Source organism: Dunckerocampus dactyliophorus, chromosome 20, assembly GCF_027744805.1.
Source record: "Dunckerocampus dactyliophorus isolate RoL2022-P2 chromosome 20, RoL_Ddac_1.1, whole genome shotgun sequence".
NCBI classification, from domain to species: domain Eukaryota; kingdom Metazoa; phylum Chordata; class Actinopteri; order Syngnathiformes; family Syngnathidae; genus Dunckerocampus; species Dunckerocampus dactyliophorus.
The window spans coordinates 16,070,602-16,089,662 of record NC_072838.1 but is presented as its reverse complement, the minus strand read 5'-3'; the positions used below and the strand labels follow the sequence as shown (position 1 = coordinate 16,089,662).

At 42.5% G+C, this 19,061-nt stretch overlaps 3 protein-coding genes and 1 non-coding gene across 12 annotated transcripts; 1 reads left to right on the top strand and 3 right to left on the bottom strand.

Moving 5' to 3' along the window:
* Positions 1 to 445: 445 nt before the first annotated feature.
* LOC129172827 (small conductance calcium-activated potassium channel protein 1-like) lies at positions 446 to 11,783 on the top strand. 5 transcript variants are annotated; one of them, XM_054762918.1, is made up of 11 exons: positions 446 to 1,000; positions 3,598 to 3,837; positions 3,986 to 4,046; positions 4,808 to 5,610; positions 6,835 to 6,930; positions 7,073 to 7,360; positions 8,289 to 8,410; positions 8,476 to 8,617; positions 8,687 to 8,797; positions 9,659 to 9,786; positions 9,884 to 11,783. In XM_054762918.1, exons 4-11 carry the CDS (start codon positions 4,822 to 4,824, stop codon positions 10,269 to 10,271), a joined length of 2,064 nt encoding a protein of 687 aa, XP_054618893.1. In that variant the 5' UTR covers positions 446 to 1,000; positions 3,598 to 3,837; positions 3,986 to 4,046; positions 4,808 to 4,821; the 3' UTR covers positions 10,272 to 11,783. The 5 variants fall into 5 exon arrangements, with proteins under 5 accessions (XP_054618893.1, XP_054618892.1, XP_054618895.1 ...); XM_054762917.1 differs by having other exon boundaries at positions 3,598 to 3,889; XM_054762920.1 differs by having other exon boundaries at positions 3,598 to 4,046; positions 9,884 to 9,953; positions 10,051 to 11,781.
* LOC129172832 (40S ribosomal protein S27) lies at positions 10,850 to 12,989 on the bottom strand. 2 transcript variants are annotated; one of them, XM_054762934.1, is made up of 4 exons: positions 12,932 to 12,989; positions 12,320 to 12,428; positions 11,472 to 11,582; positions 10,850 to 11,066 (listed from the first exon to the last, which is right to left on the bottom strand). In XM_054762934.1, exons 1-4 carry the CDS (start codon positions 12,935 to 12,937, stop codon positions 11,038 to 11,040), a joined length of 255 nt encoding a protein of 84 aa, XP_054618909.1. In that variant the 5' UTR covers positions 12,938 to 12,989; the 3' UTR covers positions 10,850 to 11,037. The 2 variants fall into 2 exon arrangements, with proteins under 2 accessions (XP_054618909.1, XP_054618908.1); XM_054762933.1 differs by lacking the exon at positions 12,932 to 12,989 and adding an exon at positions 12,494 to 12,556.
* Positions 11,190 to 11,319, bottom strand: LOC129173718 (small nucleolar RNA SNORA35). The gene has a single exon (XR_008567295.1). It is a non-coding gene; the product is annotated as a small nucleolar RNA SNORA35 (small nucleolar RNA).
* Positions 12,990 to 13,451: 462 nt separating the features above from the next.
* Positions 13,452 to 18,715, bottom strand: si:dkey-81h8.1 (uncharacterized protein LOC100034657 homolog). 4 transcript variants are annotated; one of them, XM_054762930.1, is made up of 9 exons: positions 18,403 to 18,715; positions 17,774 to 17,894; positions 17,506 to 17,619; positions 17,378 to 17,434; positions 16,050 to 16,187; positions 14,660 to 14,707; positions 14,408 to 14,521; positions 14,210 to 14,302; positions 13,452 to 14,139 (listed from the first exon to the last, which is right to left on the bottom strand). In XM_054762930.1, exons 2-9 carry the CDS (start codon positions 17,870 to 17,872, stop codon positions 14,044 to 14,046), a joined length of 759 nt encoding a protein of 252 aa, XP_054618905.1. In that variant the 5' UTR covers positions 17,873 to 17,894; positions 18,403 to 18,715; the 3' UTR covers positions 13,452 to 14,043. The 4 variants fall into 4 exon arrangements, with proteins under 4 accessions (XP_054618905.1, XP_054618903.1, XP_054618904.1 ...); XM_054762928.1 differs by having other exon boundaries at positions 13,452 to 14,136; positions 18,403 to 18,647; XM_054762929.1 differs by lacking the exon at positions 14,660 to 14,707 and having other exon boundaries at positions 18,403 to 18,643.
* Positions 18,716 to 19,061: the final 346 nt, after the last annotated feature.

Here is a 19,061-nt window from a genome sequence, read left to right as displayed (position 1 = left end):
GAGAGCACGTCCTAGCAAATGTCAGCCATCGGGGAAGGGGGGGGTCACCGTTGAAGATGGAGGGAGCACGGTGTCTAATTGGCCTGGTCGACACAAGCCGACCTTATTGAATACGCCACAAAATGATGTGTTGACTTAAGTGGCGCTCCGCTCCGCATGCATTTAACCATATGATTGTTGTGGAAAGCGCTGGTTTGGTATTTCAGGGGTCTCCAAAGCACAGTACGGGGGCCATCTGCAGCACACGCTGCTTTTTGATTGGGCCGTGGCATATTTATTCAGTTGTATTTGTTTATTTCAAACACAGCACATTGAGTCAGTCACATGGATGGTTCTGGCTTTGTTTTCACATGATGCTGCCCACGTTGCAGCATCATGACGGCGCGGCAAGTATGTACCTTGTCACGTAGAACATGAAGCTTTCAATGCAGCTTCCAATGACGTTACTGTCTTTAACCCTTCAACATATACACACAGACAAAGCAAAAGTGAAAACACAGCAAGGCACCCTTGCAGACAACAATAAAAAATGAAAGCTGTATGCTTTCAATGGGGACAAAGTGGCGCCATCTGGTGGACAAATCTAAAAATATAAAGTTAAGCAGAGGTCCAACGTAAAGGACTGCATTAGTTTATGAAAAGCTAAATGTAGAGTCTAAAATATGAATTGAAGCAACAGATATGACAGCTGTAAAATGCATGTGATGGATGTGCTGATGCTGATTTTGGGGACGCATGTACAGTATGTTTTTTCCTCCTTTAATGGACTGACTGCAGGAGGACTCCCTGGTGAATGCGTGCATCTTTAAAAGTGTGTTCCTCATTTGTCCTCCAGGGAATGCTGATGCAAGAGCAGAGGCAGCAAGAAGCTGATAGACGAAGGAAGGAGTTGGGCTGGATAATAGATGACCCTATTACTTGGACACTTCCCTTTGGAATGAGCCGTCTCTCCGAGGAAGCCTGCTAGACTTCATGCTGTGCTGCGCACTCAGGATGGAAGGTGAGCACAAGACGGACCATCACAGATTACTTCCTGCATGCAATTTTACTGAGTAGTTTTCAACAAAAACTATTATTCATCATCATGCTCCATAGGATTAGCACACAGAAACATGGGTGGCATCTAGTGGCGTGTTGTGGTACTGCAACAATAGAGCACACCAATGTGTACTCCATATACAGGTGAGATACAGGTAGACCAGAAGCATAATACTCCTGTCATATAGAAGGTCTTGGACTTCAGCGTGATCCTGTTCTATCAAAGATCTTTGCTTTGTGTTAAAAACACAGCAGAGTGATGCAGTCATATAGAAGATCTTGGACTCCGGTTGTTGCAGTAGATACTTAAGAACCTAGCAGACTGTTTCTGTGCTATAGAAGATCTTTGACTTGAGTTTTTGGAGTAGATGCTTAAAAACATGGCGCTGAAAATTGTATACGCACATTTTTTTAAATTAGCGTCTTTTACTACGTATAATAGTGTGGTCTTTTGCCCCTTTCTTGTGTCATTTCCAGCTAAAATCACAAAATACAAGTCAAAATTGGTATGAATAGTTTTGGGTTTAAGTGCGAATACTGGCGGTCTTGGGCTAGCGTGGGGCTTGCATGTCTGCTTGTTGTCTTTTCTTAAAGACTCCGCTCATTAGACGAGCAGCTCTCCTACGCTGACACACCACCTCCACTTGATAGTCTACAATTGACAAATCCACCACCAACATCCAATATGTCAGCCGGAGGCGCCACAGACTTAAAAACTTCATTAACTGAGGCACTCTCGGCCTGAAATATTAATAGTTTGACATTTCGGGGTAAATTCAATTAGTCTTTCACTTTGAGGCCCTGAATTATTGCTATGAAACAATTCAAACTGAAAGCAGAAAATGAAGTGACGTTTGTCTGTGCACCCTGCAGGGGCGTGAAGCATCGTTTAGCAGCCGCAGTAATTAATGGCTGCAAGTATCTCCGTTTAATTCCACTTACATGCATGCCAATGGGGTGATGCAATAGAGGAGGCTATAATTGAAGACGACTGGCCTGCAGCCACACGCGCGCACACACACACACACACACACACACACACAGGCAGGGAGACATGCTAAGCTAGCGGCTATACTGGCAGGATTTACAAGCACTTGGCTGGAGGCTTGAATTAATTGACACACTGGCAGATGTGTACATAAAGATGCAATCTGCCAATCAGCATTGACCCTCACACACTTTGGGAGGCTCCTGGAGATTGGGGACGAGCATCTGGCCAGACTCTTCATTAGGTACACTAATCTGATAAGAACCAATCCAAGAGCTGGATCCAAAAAATAAGCTTGGTTGTGAGTGGCACTGCCAGAGACGTAGCATGTAGCCATGCGTTTATTATTGAAGTAGTGCTTCATGTTAGCTAAATAACCCCAATTAATCATTTTTCATCAGTACTTCTACATGTAAAGTGGATGAGTTGGCAGTATTTTAACATTCTTAACTGTCATACAAGCTGCTGTACAATAAAACTCAAATGAAGTAAAACTACTCACCAAAACACAGAGGGAGGGGGATGTTGGCTCAGCAATACTGTCACCTAGTGGCATTTTGTTGGTACTACTGTGCATTACATAATAATTGTATTTACTGTACACTAACATCTTAATAACAATTCAATTGTGTGTGATATTAAACCGCTTTCCTATGTTGCTGTAAGTTCAATTTTCTTGTTCTGTGGTTATCATCACACTTTTCCTCTTTGCCATAGCTGTGCTGTTGTGTGGTGGCGTCACACACATCGCAAAAAAAGCCCAAGAAAAAGCAAAAGGCTTGTGGCTTTGGGTGCTCACCGAGCAGAAGTCTGGTGAGATTTGCCGATGCCTCACATGCAGGCGTACCCGATGCGCAAAAGTAATGGGACGTGTGGCCGTTAAACCAACAGGGAGTGAAAATACTGTAGACAAAAATATAATTTATTTGCCGACGGAATGGCATCAACTCTTCTGGGAAGACGTTCTACAAGCTCTGAGGTCAGAGGTCACTTTTGTTGGCCCTGCAAGAGACCAAAGGTGCTTATATGGGGTCTCTTCCGCACCAAACTCAGCCAATCATGCCTTTACAGTCCTCATGGAAGCATATGATTGTCCAAAACTCCATTCTGTCCATCCTCCCCTTAATAATACACATCGTCTTCCGATTAGATAACACCCATCTTTATCCTGCAACTATCCGGATTCTCCCCCCTGCCCGCTCCTCTTCTCCAGCCTCTCCATTTGCAGCGAGCCATATTATCTGTAGATCCATCTGTCACATGGATTTAGATAAATAACCACACAGGATGTCATTGTTATGACTTTAGCGCTTAATATTCCACCTGCCCTGCGCGCATTGTTTGGCAAAGGGGTGACATATTTGATTTTTCATAAGCTCATAGCTACTGGGGTCTGACTTGATTAAACTGTAATCTGCTGAATGAATACTGGGGGCTGTTATCATAATAACAAAAAAAAAGGAATTGGTAGGGTTCCTCCATTGGCGGTCATAAGACTGATTGGTGCAAAATTTGGACTAAAAAGTGATGTAATCGGCACGCTGACAGATGACTCTTTGCAACATCTGCAGGTCGAGTCTGCGCCGTCATTAAGCCCAGCTTTAAGGAAGACGTCCTGATGGTGGTGCACGGGAACGCAGCCAGGCGAGTGAATAAATGCACGGGACATGTCATGGATATCCATGCATGGCTGTTTACCTCATCACGTGTCATCATACAGCGAGGAGGCTCATAACCTCTCCTGGCATCTGGGAGGAGCTCCACCATGACGAGGCTGCTAATGGACCGCAGGAAAGTTTGTTTCCACAACGGTGGGCTTTGCTATGTGGTCGTCTGATTACATCAGTCCTGTAAACTCTTCATGTAGTCGTTTTTGTTTAAAATTCTTCTTATTATTTATCAGTCTAACGATTTGTGAAAGGATTTTCATTGGATGATTTTTTTATTTTAATTCCACAGTCAACAGGACCATTGAAACCCTGTGGAAATAACAAATAAAGCTTTTTTTTTTTGGAAAAAGGTAAGTTGTGTTGTTTAAAAACCTCATTGTGTTGCTTTTAGACGAATTGAATAAGTAAAAAACTTGGACAAGTCAAGCTAAAATACTCATTATATTACATAATAAATATATAAATTTATTCCAAAATAAATACAGTTGTAATAAACAAATATTATATGTTCATAAATTAATATCAACAAATACATGCATAATAAATTAATATAATATTTGAATAACAAAAAATAAATACAATCACAGTGGACACATCTTACAAAATATGTGTTATATATGAATGCATATAAAACGTGTAGATAATAAATCAATATATATTTTAATAACGGAATTTCATGCAAAAAATTACAATTATGTTTTTTCCCCACGAATGTGTTTTTTGTGTATCTCTTGAATTAAATCTCAGACGGTGCAAGTGCACACACTTTGTTAAATGACATTAACATTTCCAAAGTCAAACCCTCCGAAAGCAGTACAATTTCAAGGTTTTGAGGAAGAATTTCCTCAAACAAAGCAAAAAAAAAATCCAGGAGTCTTGAACAAGTGAGTAGTTTCACTTAATGTTGGTTTCACTGAATTTAACCACACAGTGGCTGACGTATGACTCTGGTGTGACAGTTGCTAATGTGAGAAATGTTTTAATGTTGAAACATCGTCTGCTGTGACAACAGAACACTGACTGCAGGTTATTTTCTATGAGAAAAGCCTTCCAAAAGTTCCGTTGCAATCCAAACCAGACCTTTTTAATGCTGCCCTCTTTACTCTGAAAGTCATTCCTGACGCCATGGACCACCACGCCACCTCCGTCAGCTTTACACTGGTGGATGAAGGCGGCACGGAGGACCAGCGCTCCCTCCTGCCTCCGCCGAGGACGCTTTCACCCCGTCGGGCCTGCCCTCCCCAGTGCGGGCTACACCACACGATGCAGAGGTCGGTGGACCACACGGTGTGGCTGGACAGGACCCAGGCCATGGCCACCATGCCTTTATACAACGGCCACCTTTGCCCCAGAGCCTCTCCGTGCTCTGTGAGGAGAGGAGACAAAACGAAAGGCAAGGACAGGAAAAGGTCAGAGGGTTGCAAACAATCCCACAAGGAGCGTAATCACAAAGGCAAAGCCAAAAACTCAAACGCTTCTAGACCCCAGGAGAAAGTGTCCTCCTTCAATGACGTTTCCCCTTGCGGGTCACCCTTTAAGAGCTGCAGAAGGCAAGTCCACGTCAAGGATGCAAGGAGGCCAGCTCACCTTTCCTTGGAGATGAACGACCGCCAGAGCCTCCCAGAGATCATCATCACCAGCAGGGACGACGAGTCTCCACCGTCGGAGGCAGCGGGCCTGCTGCCGGGGTCCGAGTGCAACGCCCCCCTAACTCCGCAATCCAGTCCCAAACACAAGGCGGACACGAAGGACGACCAGTACTGGAAGACCCACAGCATCGGCTGGCGGCTGGTGCGTAGGAGGGCTCTGTTTCTCCGGAGGCAGCGCCTGAACGACTGCGCTCTTGCTGTGGGGATTTTTGGCATGGTCATGATGGTGATGGAGACGGAGCTGTCCTGGAGCGTCTACAGCAAGGTCAGGTATACAACATACAGTGCTGCTATACTGCCATGGTAACGCTGCTGTACGGTGATCGCTATGGTATGATAGCATATGCTATAGCTATCATAGGTGTGGTATGGCATGCTGTTGTATGGTAATGTTATCATGGTATGGTATGATATGGTATGCTATAACATAGTGTGGTATGATATGGTAATGACATGGTATGATACGATGAGGTATGGCATGCTGTTGTTGGCATGTTGTAATGTCAATGGTTTGATATTGTATGGCATGCTCCGGTAATGCTGTAATGGCAATGTTATGGTATGGTATGGTTTGGTATGGTATGATGGTGCATGGCATGCTGTGGTATTGTTATGGTATAATGTGGTATGATAGCTTATGTTATGTCATGGAAATGATGCTATGCTGTGATTAAGTATGACATTGTATGGCATGCGGTGGTGATGTAATGGCATGGTGCAGGGTGATATTGTATTGCATGCTGTGGTAATGTTGTGTATGATATGAAATGGTATACTGCGGTCATGTAATACCAATGTTATGGTGTGATATTGCACAATATGCTGTGGTAATGTTGTAAAGCCAGCAGTATGATAGTGTATGGCATGCTGTGGCAATATCATAATGGCTGTGGTACGATATTGTATGGCATGCTGCGGTAATGTTATAAGGCCAACAGTATGATAGTGTATGGCATGCTGCGGTAATGTTATAAAGCCAGCAGTATGATAGTGTATGGCATGCTGCGGTAATGTTATAAAGCCAGCAGTATGATAGTGTATGGCATGCTGCGGTAATGTTATAAAGCCAGCAGTATGATAGTGTATGGCATGCTGTGGTAATGTTATAAAGCCAGCAGTATGATAGTGTATGGCATGCTGTGGTAATGTTGTCATGGGTTAGTATGATATTAAATGGTATGCTGTGATAATGTAATACCATTGTCATGGTATGATATTGCGTGACATGCTGTGGTAATGTTGTAAAGTCAATAGTATGACATTGTATGGCATGCTGTGGTCTGACATGGTACGTAGTATGCTGCAGCGTGCTGTGATTCCACCACCACCTGCAGTAAAAGTGCAGCATGGCCGTAAAAGCGTTTTCATTATGTCCTGCAAGTGGATTAATAAAATGTATGCAAGATTATAAGATTATGTAGGATGACTGGCCGTACATTGAGCTTTGTATTGATGTGTGTGTGTGTGTGTGTGTGTGTGTGTCCCACAGAGCTCCGTCTTCTCACTCACGCTGAAATCCATCATCAGTGTGTCCACCATCATCCTGCTGGGCCTCATTGTGGCGTACCACTGCTGTGAGGTGCAGGTAACGTGATCTTTGCCACCAGTACACACTTTTTGTTTCACTGGAATGCTTTGTGCGCTTGGGACCTCATTCTTGTTGGGTGCATGCCCACTGTGGGCATAGACGCTCTCTCACAATGTGACGCTCACCTCCTTCCTTCCAGCTCTACATTCACGACAGCGGGGCGGAGGATTGGCGCATCGCCATGACGACCGAACGTTTGGCCCTGATAGCGCTGGAGCTGGCGGCGGTGGCCATCCACCCCTACCCGGTGGGCCTGCTGGCATACTTCCAGCAGACCACGGCGTCGCTGCCGCTGTCTGAGACGGAGCTGGAGATCGTGCTGGCGCTGCCCATGTTCCTCAGGCTCTACCTGCTGGGCCGTGCCATGATGCTGCACAGCCGACTCTTCACCGACACGGCGTCACGCAGCATCGGGGCGCTCAATAAGGTTGGGAGGTCGCACCCCGGTGTAGGGATCTTACAGGATTTACATCGTTTTGGATTTACTCGTCACGTATTACGAGTGGATTTGCACTTTAATAAACGCTGTTATTATATCAGCGACTTAAGCGGGCAATAATTGGAGAGAGGCTGTTGAAAACGTATTATGTATAACACGTTATTCCTATCCTTTTAATAATGATTTGGAGTGCATGAGAAAGTGGCTAGGAAAACACAGCTCTCTTTGGCAACACGGTCATTTACTCACAAGTATATCATGCAACACAGCGACAACAGAACCAATGTTGTCATAGCGGTAAGGAGCGCTGATGAGTTCATTGTAAACAAACAGCACAGCAAGTGTAACACGCATGCGTTTCACAACAGCAGCTGAGTTGCTCAGTCAACACGTTTTAAAGCACATGCAGAGGTAGATAAAGCTGCTGGATGCTGGCCACACACGATACGGCAAATGGAGCTACTTAAAGAAAAACTATATCAGCCAAAGTTTATTTAGTAGACCACGCCCCCAGGGACTATAGGAGACTGGGCGGTTACCTCATATTTAACTCCGATGTTTTTTTCAATGTGGCCCTAATACGCCGTCCTATGAGGTCACTTGCTCTTCCTAGTGGCGAAGCTGGTGTATTACACTTTTATGTGGTGATATTGAAGAAGATACCGTAGCCCATTTTGAGAGCCCCGGTAGAATAATAAACCAAAGAAGGGATAACGACAGGTTGTGCTTGTTAGGTCCAGGGGGTCAGCTGGGATAGGCTCCAGCTCAGCTGTGACCCTGAACAGGATAAGCAGTAGAAAATGAACGAATGATCTTTGCCTCCCTCGCCTTCCAAGGCAGATTGACAACACGTTTCCTGATGTATTATATAATCCTAATATCCTAATCTGACAATGTCCGTCTCCGCTCCTCCCAGATCCACTTCAACACCCGCTTTGTGGGCAAAACCCTGATGACCACCTATCCGGGCACCGTGCTCATGATCTTCAGCGTCTCCCTGTGGATCGTGGCCGCCTGGGGCCTCCACGTGTGTGAGAGGTAGTCACACAACCCTGTTCTGTTTTCAGTCGGATCCACTAAGATCCAATGTGCCCCCTCCTTAGACACCACAACTACAGGGACCTGAGCAGCAACTACATGGAGGCCCTGTGGATGGTCTCCGTCACGTTCTTGTCCATCGGCTACGGGGACGTTGTCCCTCACACCTATTGTGGGAGGAGCATCTGCCTCCTCACAGGGATAATGGTGAGCGGGTCATGAATCGACATGAAGGAAATCCCATGAGCCTTTGTAATCGCTAAAACGTGTCCGCAGGGAGCGGGCTGCACCGTGCTGGTGGTGGCGGTGGTCGCACGCAAGCTGGAGCTGACGCGAGCTGAGAAGCACGTGCACAACTTCATGATGGACTCGCACATCTCCAAAAGGGTTCGATGTTGTCTTTGGTGGTTAGTTAGGTAGTTTGTTGGCATGACTGGGAGCAGCGATGCCGCCAGGAATTCACATTGGGCAGCTGTTGTCACCACATCTGTATGTTTTGGCGCCCGTCAGTTCGAGCCCTTGGAAGTGTCCTAACTCATTTTTTCACATTTTAAATAAGTAAATACTTCATTGATTCTAAAATATGCTGATAAAATATTAATTATGTACTGTATGTTTTTACCTCTGTGTTTACATAACTGCACAATTTTAAAAAAGAATAAAATAAAATACATTTCTAGGAGGATCGGTCAGTGATTGGCAGCAATACTGATTTTCATGCATTGTTTTTGAAGTTAAAAAAAAAAAAAAACGCAGTCGAGGTCCTCATGGCAAAAATTGCCACCTTCCAAAACTACTGTAAAAATATCACAGCCATATTTTTTAAGTCAATATTTTATTTCAACCTAAAATATTATAAAATGATTGTCATTATTATTATTATCATTCATAATAAGCCCTGAGAAGGGTCAATCATCGGCAGAAGACTTTTTTGTATGTCTACACCATTCCAACCATCAGTGGACACACTTTCATTTCAGTAGCAAGGCACCCTTTAATGGGCAAAATGTAGCACCCTCTGGTGGACAAAATAAAAATAAAAATTGAAGGCCAGCGATCCAAATAGAAATGTTAACAAAACGGCTTGCATATGTGTATGTTAAGATAAATCTAGAGTCAAAAATGGCATTTTTAATGGCACATTTTAGGTAGCGAGGAACAAACGTGTCACTTTTTTTGTGTAGCTTTGCCTTTTTCGGCAGATTTAAGGAACAGAGATGATTACTTGTGGTGTTTCCTGTCCTCCAGATAAAGATTGCAGCAGCGAATGTTCTGAGAGAGACGTGGCTTATCTACAAACACACCAAGCTATCCAGGGAAAAGGACCACACCATGGTCCGAATGCACCAGCGGAAGCTGCTGCTGGCCATCCACCAGTAAAGCAAAAAGTTCCTTTCCATAGATCTGACTATTTCATCTCACAACTGCTGTTACTGCTTATTTGCTCATAAAAGCAAATGGTTGTGGCACCAGGTTGCGGCGTGTGAAGGTGGAGAAGAGGATCCTAGCCGATCAAGGTAGCACACTAGTGGACCTGTGCAAGGTGAGAGAGGCAAGTGGATGCATCATCTCCGGACCGGACAGTCCCAGAATCCCATACGAGCGCATACCCATACCTTGTGACCCTTGTTATCTCACAGATGCAGACCCTCTTGTACGACGTCCTGGCCGAGGTGCAGGGCTGCAGGTCCGAGTTGGACACGCACATCCACGGCTTGGAGAAACACGTGGAGGAGTTAAGGGAGGGTTTCCGGAGCCTCATGCCGCTCCTGTCCAACACTTTGTCCATGCAGAACTCCTCCATCCGACACCTGCTCAGGGAGAGAGAGGAGAAAAGCGAGACAGCAGGAGGGGGTGGTGACAGGTAGACGAGTTGCGCCCCCGGTGGAGGAAGTTAGTATTGCTGCTTTTGTGCACGTCATTTGGTACACTTACTTGCACATGAAATCCTGTACAAATTCTCCTTTATAGATTGACACTGCCACTTAGCATAGCATCTTTTCTTGCTAAAACCACACCAATCACAAAAACTAATATGACAATACCTTTTGAAGGTAAAATGTCAAACGTGCTAATTTTATATGCAAAAGCTGTTTGTTTCATTTATGGAAAGAATTGGCGACTAGGACAAGGGTTCTCAACTTCAGCATTAATTTTGCTACCTCCACTTGCAATCACATTTGCTTCCAGCATGAGCAAATTCAAATGCAACTTTTAATACATTTGCATTTCTTTAAAAAAAAAAAAAAAGTGTTCCTGAGTACCACTAGTGGCACTCTGAGCTTGAGTGACTATCCTATGCAGTTTGCTACCAATGTCCCCGAGTAGCTTTATGTACCAAATGAAAAACTGCACTTTCTCTGTTGTAACGTAGCAGTAACTGAATGGTGGGAGTGTGATGTGAAAATCTTCATTTCTAATAAACAATTAAACCAAACATTTGTTTAGCCAAAACAACATTTTATTGAGAGAGGCAAGAATGGAGGGTGGAGTTACAGCGATCTTTCAAGCACAGACCAAGTCTGTCATTGCATACATTTGCCAGATCTCGGGTTGATCTTCCGGGGTCACCGCTGACATCGACCGGTCCATCCCTTCCTCTCCCTTTCAGCTCCGGGAAGAACATTTTAGTGCTGCTTCCTCCTAAAAGAGCACCCTGCAGCAAAGCACATTGACAGAATGAACAAAAGCCTTTGCCAGTCAGCGTTTTACCACCACATGCCATCCCAAGCTGTGCTTCTACAACACGCATGCTAACACAGTGGAGCTAAGCTCCATTGCTTGTTCTCAGTCTTCGAAAGGGGGGAGCCAGTGGTCTAGCTCAACCCTTCTGCAAACTGAGGTTCTTCTAGCACTGGAATGAGATTGGAAAACCACGACAGAGGAAGTCCAGTCACTTAGCAGTGCAGCAAAATGCATCCCAATTAGCTTGTGGATAAGTCGTGTCACATTTAGTGCGTGTCAGCATTTGGCTCTAGCTTTCTATATGCACACATTTAAACTTGACCAACAAAGTACACAATACCCTGACGTTAAGGTGTACAAAAGTTGTTTTACTGACCCTCTGTGAGACGGGCTTTGCCTCCGGTGGGCTGACACAGGACTGTCGAACAGCCCACACACAGCACGACCGTCTGTGCGTGGCTGAACACTGTCGTGATCTTGTAGCATCCTGCAAACCACCCACACACAAAACCAGTCAGTCAGATCATTAGGTACACACACACTTTGTAATTCACTTTAAAAAACCAAGTTATGTTACATTCATATTTTGTTTAATGTTTATTTGTAATTCTTTTCTTTTTTTTTTTTTAAATCCAAGCGTTATAAAAATATTTTTTTTATTTAGATTTGTAAACTTTAAAAATCACTTAAGAAATCTGTGCTACAAAAATATTGATTACACTTGTATTAATATTTAGGTTTGTATTTGTCTTTTTTTTTTAAATCACTTAAATCTACAAAGTTTAGATTTTAGATTTGTGATTAACTTAAAATGTAAAGTTCCTTTTAAAATTTCAATTAGTCATTTAAGTTTTACAAAAAAAAAAACCTTTAAATATCAGCGCTACAGACAAATATTGATCCAAACGTATTTTATTTGTAATTGACTTTTCATAATCACATAATATTGATTTATATTACATTCGTGGGCACTTTCATACTTACATGTGTAATTAACTTTCAAAAATTTTAGTGCAACAAAAATTGAATACAAATGGTCATTTATTTTTTGGTATTTCAAAATCTGACAATTTCAGTGCTGCAAAAAGGGAAGAAATAGATTTCACATTTTTATTAAAATTAATCATTCAATTAAAATGTCTTTTTTTAAACGACCAAAAATGTGTATTTTTCCTCTTTTGGATGTTTCTTGTAGAAGTGAAGGAAATGGCTTTGAAAACATACCTGGACATTTGACATCCATAAAGTAAGAGTTAGGACTCTGAACAAGGCGCTTCTTCTTATGCCTCCTCTTCTCCTCCTCCGGGGATGGGTGCAACAAGTCTTTTGCGAGCTACAAACGAAAGAATATAACATTAAGTGTGGATTAATAAGACATTAGCTGGCAAAGAGCATTACATTATTGGTGGTTTTCATGTATGCATCTGGTTGTTCCGGTTTACTCATCCAGGCTGCCCGGTTGGCCTACATTTCTCGTTCGGTAACGTGTCCGTTAGCTGTGTTTACAGTCCACAAAGTGACGACTTGAATAAACAAAGCGTGACCAAAAAACAAGATGTGTTACGCCATTTAGGTCAACATTAAGCAGAACAGGCGAGTCCTAACAGCTAAACTGGCTCCATGTTTGCAGCGTGCGCGCCGCCATCTTGAGTCACAATGCGCTCGAGGAGTGACGATTAATTTGTGTCTAACTGCGACTAAAACTCAACATGGACGATCTCGGGGGGCACCAGTCGAATCGCTCATGTCTTATCTAAACATTGAGCCGTGAACGGGCGCTTTAAAGCTTGTCCAAACGGTGAAAGTAGCATTCGACGACAGGGTGGATATACTCACTGGCATGTTGGCGAGGAAATAGCCGCTGCCGAAAAGGAGGCATTACCGGAAGCGAGGGGTTGATATCGGCGCTTCCTTTGAGCACCGGACCGGAAGTGACGACTTTGACGCGACCACGTCGACCATCTTGGTGAGGTCAGTCACATTTAAAGATGTTTATATTCAAAGTGTAAAGCAATCGTTATTACGGCTTAATAATTATGATGCGATTAATTAATTGTATCTAAGTATTTTTAATCTCTTTATGATTATGTATTGTACTGTTTATGCTTATAAAATGAAATGTGTACCAGCATTAGCCATGTTTTTATTTACATACTGTCCATCAGCTTGGCCATAACATTAGGTACACATTAACCATCAGGTCCTGCTAATCAAGAGCCGCATACTTTTGGAGCCTGTAAAATCATCTGCAGCTCGATATTCTGGTTCTATCTAGCTCTTCCTGCTAACCTTGTTTGCTAACATTGCACTGGAAATACTTAAAACACACACATCACAGAATTCAAAAGTTTTATTTGACACATTTATACAATATACAATGTGTGTCATGGAATGCAGAAGTCATTACAATGCTTAAGTGCACACCAGTGGTGACTGATCATTTTAGTCGTGTTCTTTTGCTGAAGTAAGTGTTTTATCAATGCACATTTAAAGATAAACATGCCGTTACGTGGTGGATAATATACAAAGCCTTTACGTTTCTTTACATCGGGTGTTAAAGCAACATCATCAATAACTATTTTCTTGTTTATTAGCTAATTTAAGATGGAAATACATCAGGTTACATCTTCGATACCTGTACACGCACTATTAGTGAGGTGATTATATATGTTTTCTCCACACAATCTCTGTCTATACACTACTATACTGACTCAATGTAGGTCACACAGTATGTCTAATAACACAGATCTATACCACACTTCAGTGCAGGTGTGTTTTTGTGGACTTGTCGGTCACAATCCAATCAAATTGTCACCTGAGTTAACTCGCTATTGTTCATAGGAGGAGACAGAAGACGAGAGGTGCCGCATTGTTAAAGAGCACCAGGTGTGGCATCTGTATTAACACAATGACAAGAGCAGGAAGTGCGTGTGTGTGTGTGTGTGTGTTCAGGGGTCGATAGGCTCCACCTGAGGTTCAGTAGGTGGGGTGGTGATATCTTCCACCAGCTCAGAGTCTGGTTCGGTCACGACAACCGCCACCTGCTAACACGCAAGATGCAAACACGTGGAACAATTCATGACAATGTTGTCTTATTTGATGTGTGTGTTTTACCTGGGACACCCTTGGCTCGGCTGCAACTGGAACAGCTGGAGATGGAGATGGTGGGGGGCGAGTCTGGGGATAGCGAGGTCGCTCACTTGGAACCTGAACATTTATTTTGTTTTAAAAGCTGTGACTAAAATAGCAGGGATGCATGGAAAACCAGTAGCAGTGATGTTCTACAGGTTCCGTACTACGTGACAGGCCCACCTGGCTTCTTCGAGCTGCAAGCACAGTGAGCCCAAAGAGCATGGCGATGATGCAGATGAGCAGCTCCAGCACCAGGAAGACCACCAGCGTTCCCAGGATCCCGTCAATCAAGAGCTAGCCGGAGAAAGAGCAAAGCAGTGGCACTATGGATTAGGAGTGAAAAACACAGGTGGAGTCCATGAAAATGAACGTAGACTAGACTATGTTCCAATGCCTGCCCTCTAAAGTGTATAAGGAGCGTCAAACACTTACTTCACACTTTTGCTCGATCAGCGCGGTGCATTTCCTGAAACAATGTTGCTGCAAAGACAAAACATCATGGAATCTTCTTTGGTGACAACACGCAACTACTGTATACTGCATATACTGTCAGTGATGTGTTAGCATTTTAGCATGTTAGCCACTTTCATTAGTCTTTTGGGAATGTACTGTACTTTGCTACTAGGGTGTCTGCCATTCAAGTCGCTATCTCACTACGGTATATGTTAGCGTGGTAGCACTTCATTCAGTCACATTAGGCTTTTGATACACTACATGTATGTAAGGCCCAGCAATGTTTGCTTTTGTCTTCATATTTTCTGTAAAGTTGCTATCTTACTATATGTTAGCAGACTAAGGGTTAGCATTTTATTCAGTCCCATTAGGCTTTTGAAATTGCACATTACTACTAGCACTGCTATAAATCCTTATGGGTCAAGCTTAGTACTTTCTATATGCAAGTTGCTTTCTTGCTGTATGTTGGCACACCAAATGTTGCAGACTTGCTATATGCTAGCATACCAACTGTTGGCATGTTGGCACTTTATTCAGTCTCATTAGGCTTTTGAAATAGTACCTAGTACTACACGGCATGAGGTATGATCCTTATGGGCGTGCCTTACAACTTTATGCACTCAAGTTGCTATCCTCCTACAGTATGGTAGCATACCAATTGTTAGCAGTTAACACTTTATCCATTCTAATTAGCCACTTGGTACACTGCCTATCTATAAGGCCCAGCAATGTTTGGTTTTGTCTTCATATTTTCTGTACTCAAGTTGCTATCTTGCTATATGTTAGCAGACTAAGTGTTAGCATTATATTCAGTCACATTAGGCTTTTGAAATTGTACGTTACTACTCGCACTGCTATAAGTCCTTATGGGTCAACCATAGTACTTTATTTTCACAAGTTGCTTTCTTGCTATGTGTTAGCATGTTAGCACTTTATCCAGCCTCATCAGCCCTGACTACAGTATACTTGTAGGACATGATATAGCATTTGTATGGGTTTGTCTTAACGTTTTCTGTACTGAAGTTGTGATCATGCTACAGTGCACGTTAGCATACCACCTGTGCGCATGTTAGCGTTCAACATATCATCAGGTTTTACCACTTTAGCATGTGATATTTTCCTGCATGAATATTGTCTAAATGTACACATAACTTCCATCCATACATTTTCTGTACTGCTTATCCTCTGAGCCTGAGTTTGGGCAAGAAGCGGGGTACCACCCTGCATGCATTCAAATTCTGTCTTGCAAACATTGTTTCAGTCTTGCACCAAACAAGAGCCAGAAAACTCGCCCATAACTTTTAGAATGCTAAAAGCTAGCGACTGTCACATGGTGCTCCAGGCTTCATCTGGGTGTGGGTGCCATTACCACAGCGTGGAGCTCTAGTCGCCGGCAGTGCTCGCAGTGGTAGGAGTCCTGCCTGTAGGGGAGGTGCTTGGACATCAGACCCAGGGCGGCGGTGGCGAAGGCGGCGCTGATGAGATGCAAAACGAGGGCACATTTCACCTGCCAACCAAAACAATCACTTATCACAGCGTGTATTTATGAAAGTTGCAGCCTAGACCTCCTCAATAGGATTTTTGCTACAATATACAGTATGTTGTCATTTTTGATCATGTGTTTAACGGCACTCTAGGCCAAACTTTTTCCAGCGAGGGCCACATACTGAAAAGTGAAAGGAAGCAAGGGCCACTTTTATATTTTCATTTTATGATAAGAAGTTATATATATTTCAAGAAGAAAAAGCATCTCTGCTTTGTGATATTGATGAAAACGTGTAAAATTAGTATGAACTTAGGTCTGCTGTTTTTTTCCCCATTTTTGATGGGTTTTTTTTTAGTTTTCCAAATATTTCAACTTTCTTCTTACATAATCTTTGTATTAAAAAAAAACAAAATCATAATATTATGACTTTATTCCCATAATATTATAAAATTTTCCCCAACCTAATTTTCTAAAACTTACAACTTTATTTTGTGTTGTTTATTTCTCATAATATTCCGACTTTAAAAAAAACATATTTTTCTATATTCTATATTATTTTTCTACATATATTTGCATATATTTTTCCTCATAATATTGCACCTTTTTCTCATTTTCTCATTAGAATACACCTTTTTTCTCTTAATATTTTGACATTGTTCTTGTAAAATTACAGCTGTTTTATTTTTAACTTTTGCTGGGTTTTTTTTTATATTTTCCAAACATCTCAACTTTCTTCTTGTAAATTTTCTTTGCATAATATAAAAGACTTTATTCCTATATTATTCAAACTTCTTCCCCAACCTAATTTTCCCGAAATTACAATTGTATTTTGTTTTGTTTGTTTCTCATAATATTACAACGGAATATTTCAGCTTTCTCCTATCAAACTGACATTATGTTTCCTCATAATAATATGACATTATTCTCATAAAACCACAACATTTTCTTGTTAAATACAACTTTTTTTTCATTAATATTGGTAAAATTACTGCTGACTTTTTTCATTTTTTTCTGTTTTCTTGTTAAATCATATTTTTAGAATGTGCCGCGGACTACAAATGGCCCCCGGGCCGTACATTGGTCACGCCTGCTCTAGGGCAAGACCAGTCGTCAAAGATCATCTATATTACAGGAATGTTGCCTCTGCTGCTCATTTTTTTTCCCAGAAAAATAAAATAAAATTGTGCATAAACGTTTGATGTCACACTCACCCAAAAGAGAGTGGGTCTCCTCCCGCTGTGGATCAACACAGACCCTGACAAGGTCACCTGGTGATGAAGATATTCATCCATCAGTGTCATATTCACGTAAAACTTGGATGATATTCCATATGTCTGACCTGTATGACCACAATGAGAAAGAGGGCTACGTCTCCGGTGAAGTGGACCTCGTGGATTTGGAGCACGGAGGCACTCAGACACAGAATCAAAGCCGCAATAACGATCTGGATGGCCTAAAAACAAGCGAGGTAGTTAATACAGGCGGTACTGGTGGGAGTGTTGTACTGCAGAGACCACCATAATGCATCCCACTGGGCGTCCTGTAATCGTTTAGGATGTATTTGGGTGTATATGGTGGCAGTTTTTAACGTACGTCTGTCTGCTTACCCCCAGAGTCTTTGGTTCCATCTTGAAATGAGACTGCAGCTGGCCCGGGGAAAGCGTCCCCATTGAAGGTGCCGGGTCTTTCGGGTTGCTCTGAGCCATCTTGATGCTAGAAGGAAGGAACCTAGAAGGAACGGAGATGAGCGCACAATTGCTACAAGAGTTTTGAGTCTGTCAAACTGCCATAACATTTTGTCGTGTGACGTCTGAGCCTCCGACACCCTCTATCTGGTAGTCCCACTTTAATAAAGTGACTCAGCCGGAGGCCTCTTAAAGGTGTACACACACCGGGCAAAGCATTTATTTCATTTTCTAAACAATATGGGCAATAAATGTATTGTTTTGTGCGTGCCTGCCTTATTTGCATGAAATTGCATCAAGACTGGCTATTAAATCCAACATCCTGTCCCAGGGAGCACTCCTTTTAAAGGCACCTTGCACAAAGTCTGCATGCAGCTGCAGTATGACTTGGCTCAGGTCCAGATTGGACAACACAGCATCACAACCCATCCACACCTCCCCGTTTTTTACTTGTTAGTTGCACTCATGCCAGCAAATACACATCTCTGTCTTTCAATGACGCTGTGACCTACACCGGATCACCTGCGTCTGGACAAGTGAAACGCTCTTACCTCAGCTGTATCACTGCAGCTCCTCGTCTGTGCTTATTCCTCCTCTTGTGTTGACAGCTTGGTGCTCTGCAGCCTCCAGCAGGACCTGTGTGTGTGTGTGTGTGTGTGTGTGTGTGTGTGTGTGTGTGTGTGTGTGTATGTGAGAGAGAGAGAGATTCCACTGCAGCAAACGGGCTGCTGCTGTGACTTTTTTGTAGACTTGCTGCAGGAGTGGTCCGGACTCCAGTGACGTCGGCACGCTGTGAGGCTGCAAGAAGCTCATGGAGTTGGAGGAGTTCTGGTGCACCTCATAACTTAATTTTTCCTATTATTTATGAAAGATGAATGCATGATTTCTATCCTAAGGTGACGCTCTTGTTTGAAACTTTCACCCTTTTAACTATATATTTTTTTCCATATAAAATAAATAATTAAATTAATATGTTAATTAATTTATCAAATTACCATTCATCTAAATATGAAATGTAATCTGAAAAAAAAGTTTTAATATATTTTATTTCATGACCAAATGTAATTTGAATATCTGTATTACCTATATCTAATAACTAAACAAATATCATGAAATTATACAATTATTTCATTAAAATGTGAATTAATTTGTCGAATTTTCCATTTTTTTTAAATGTTAAAAATAATATGAAAAAAAATCAATTGCACAT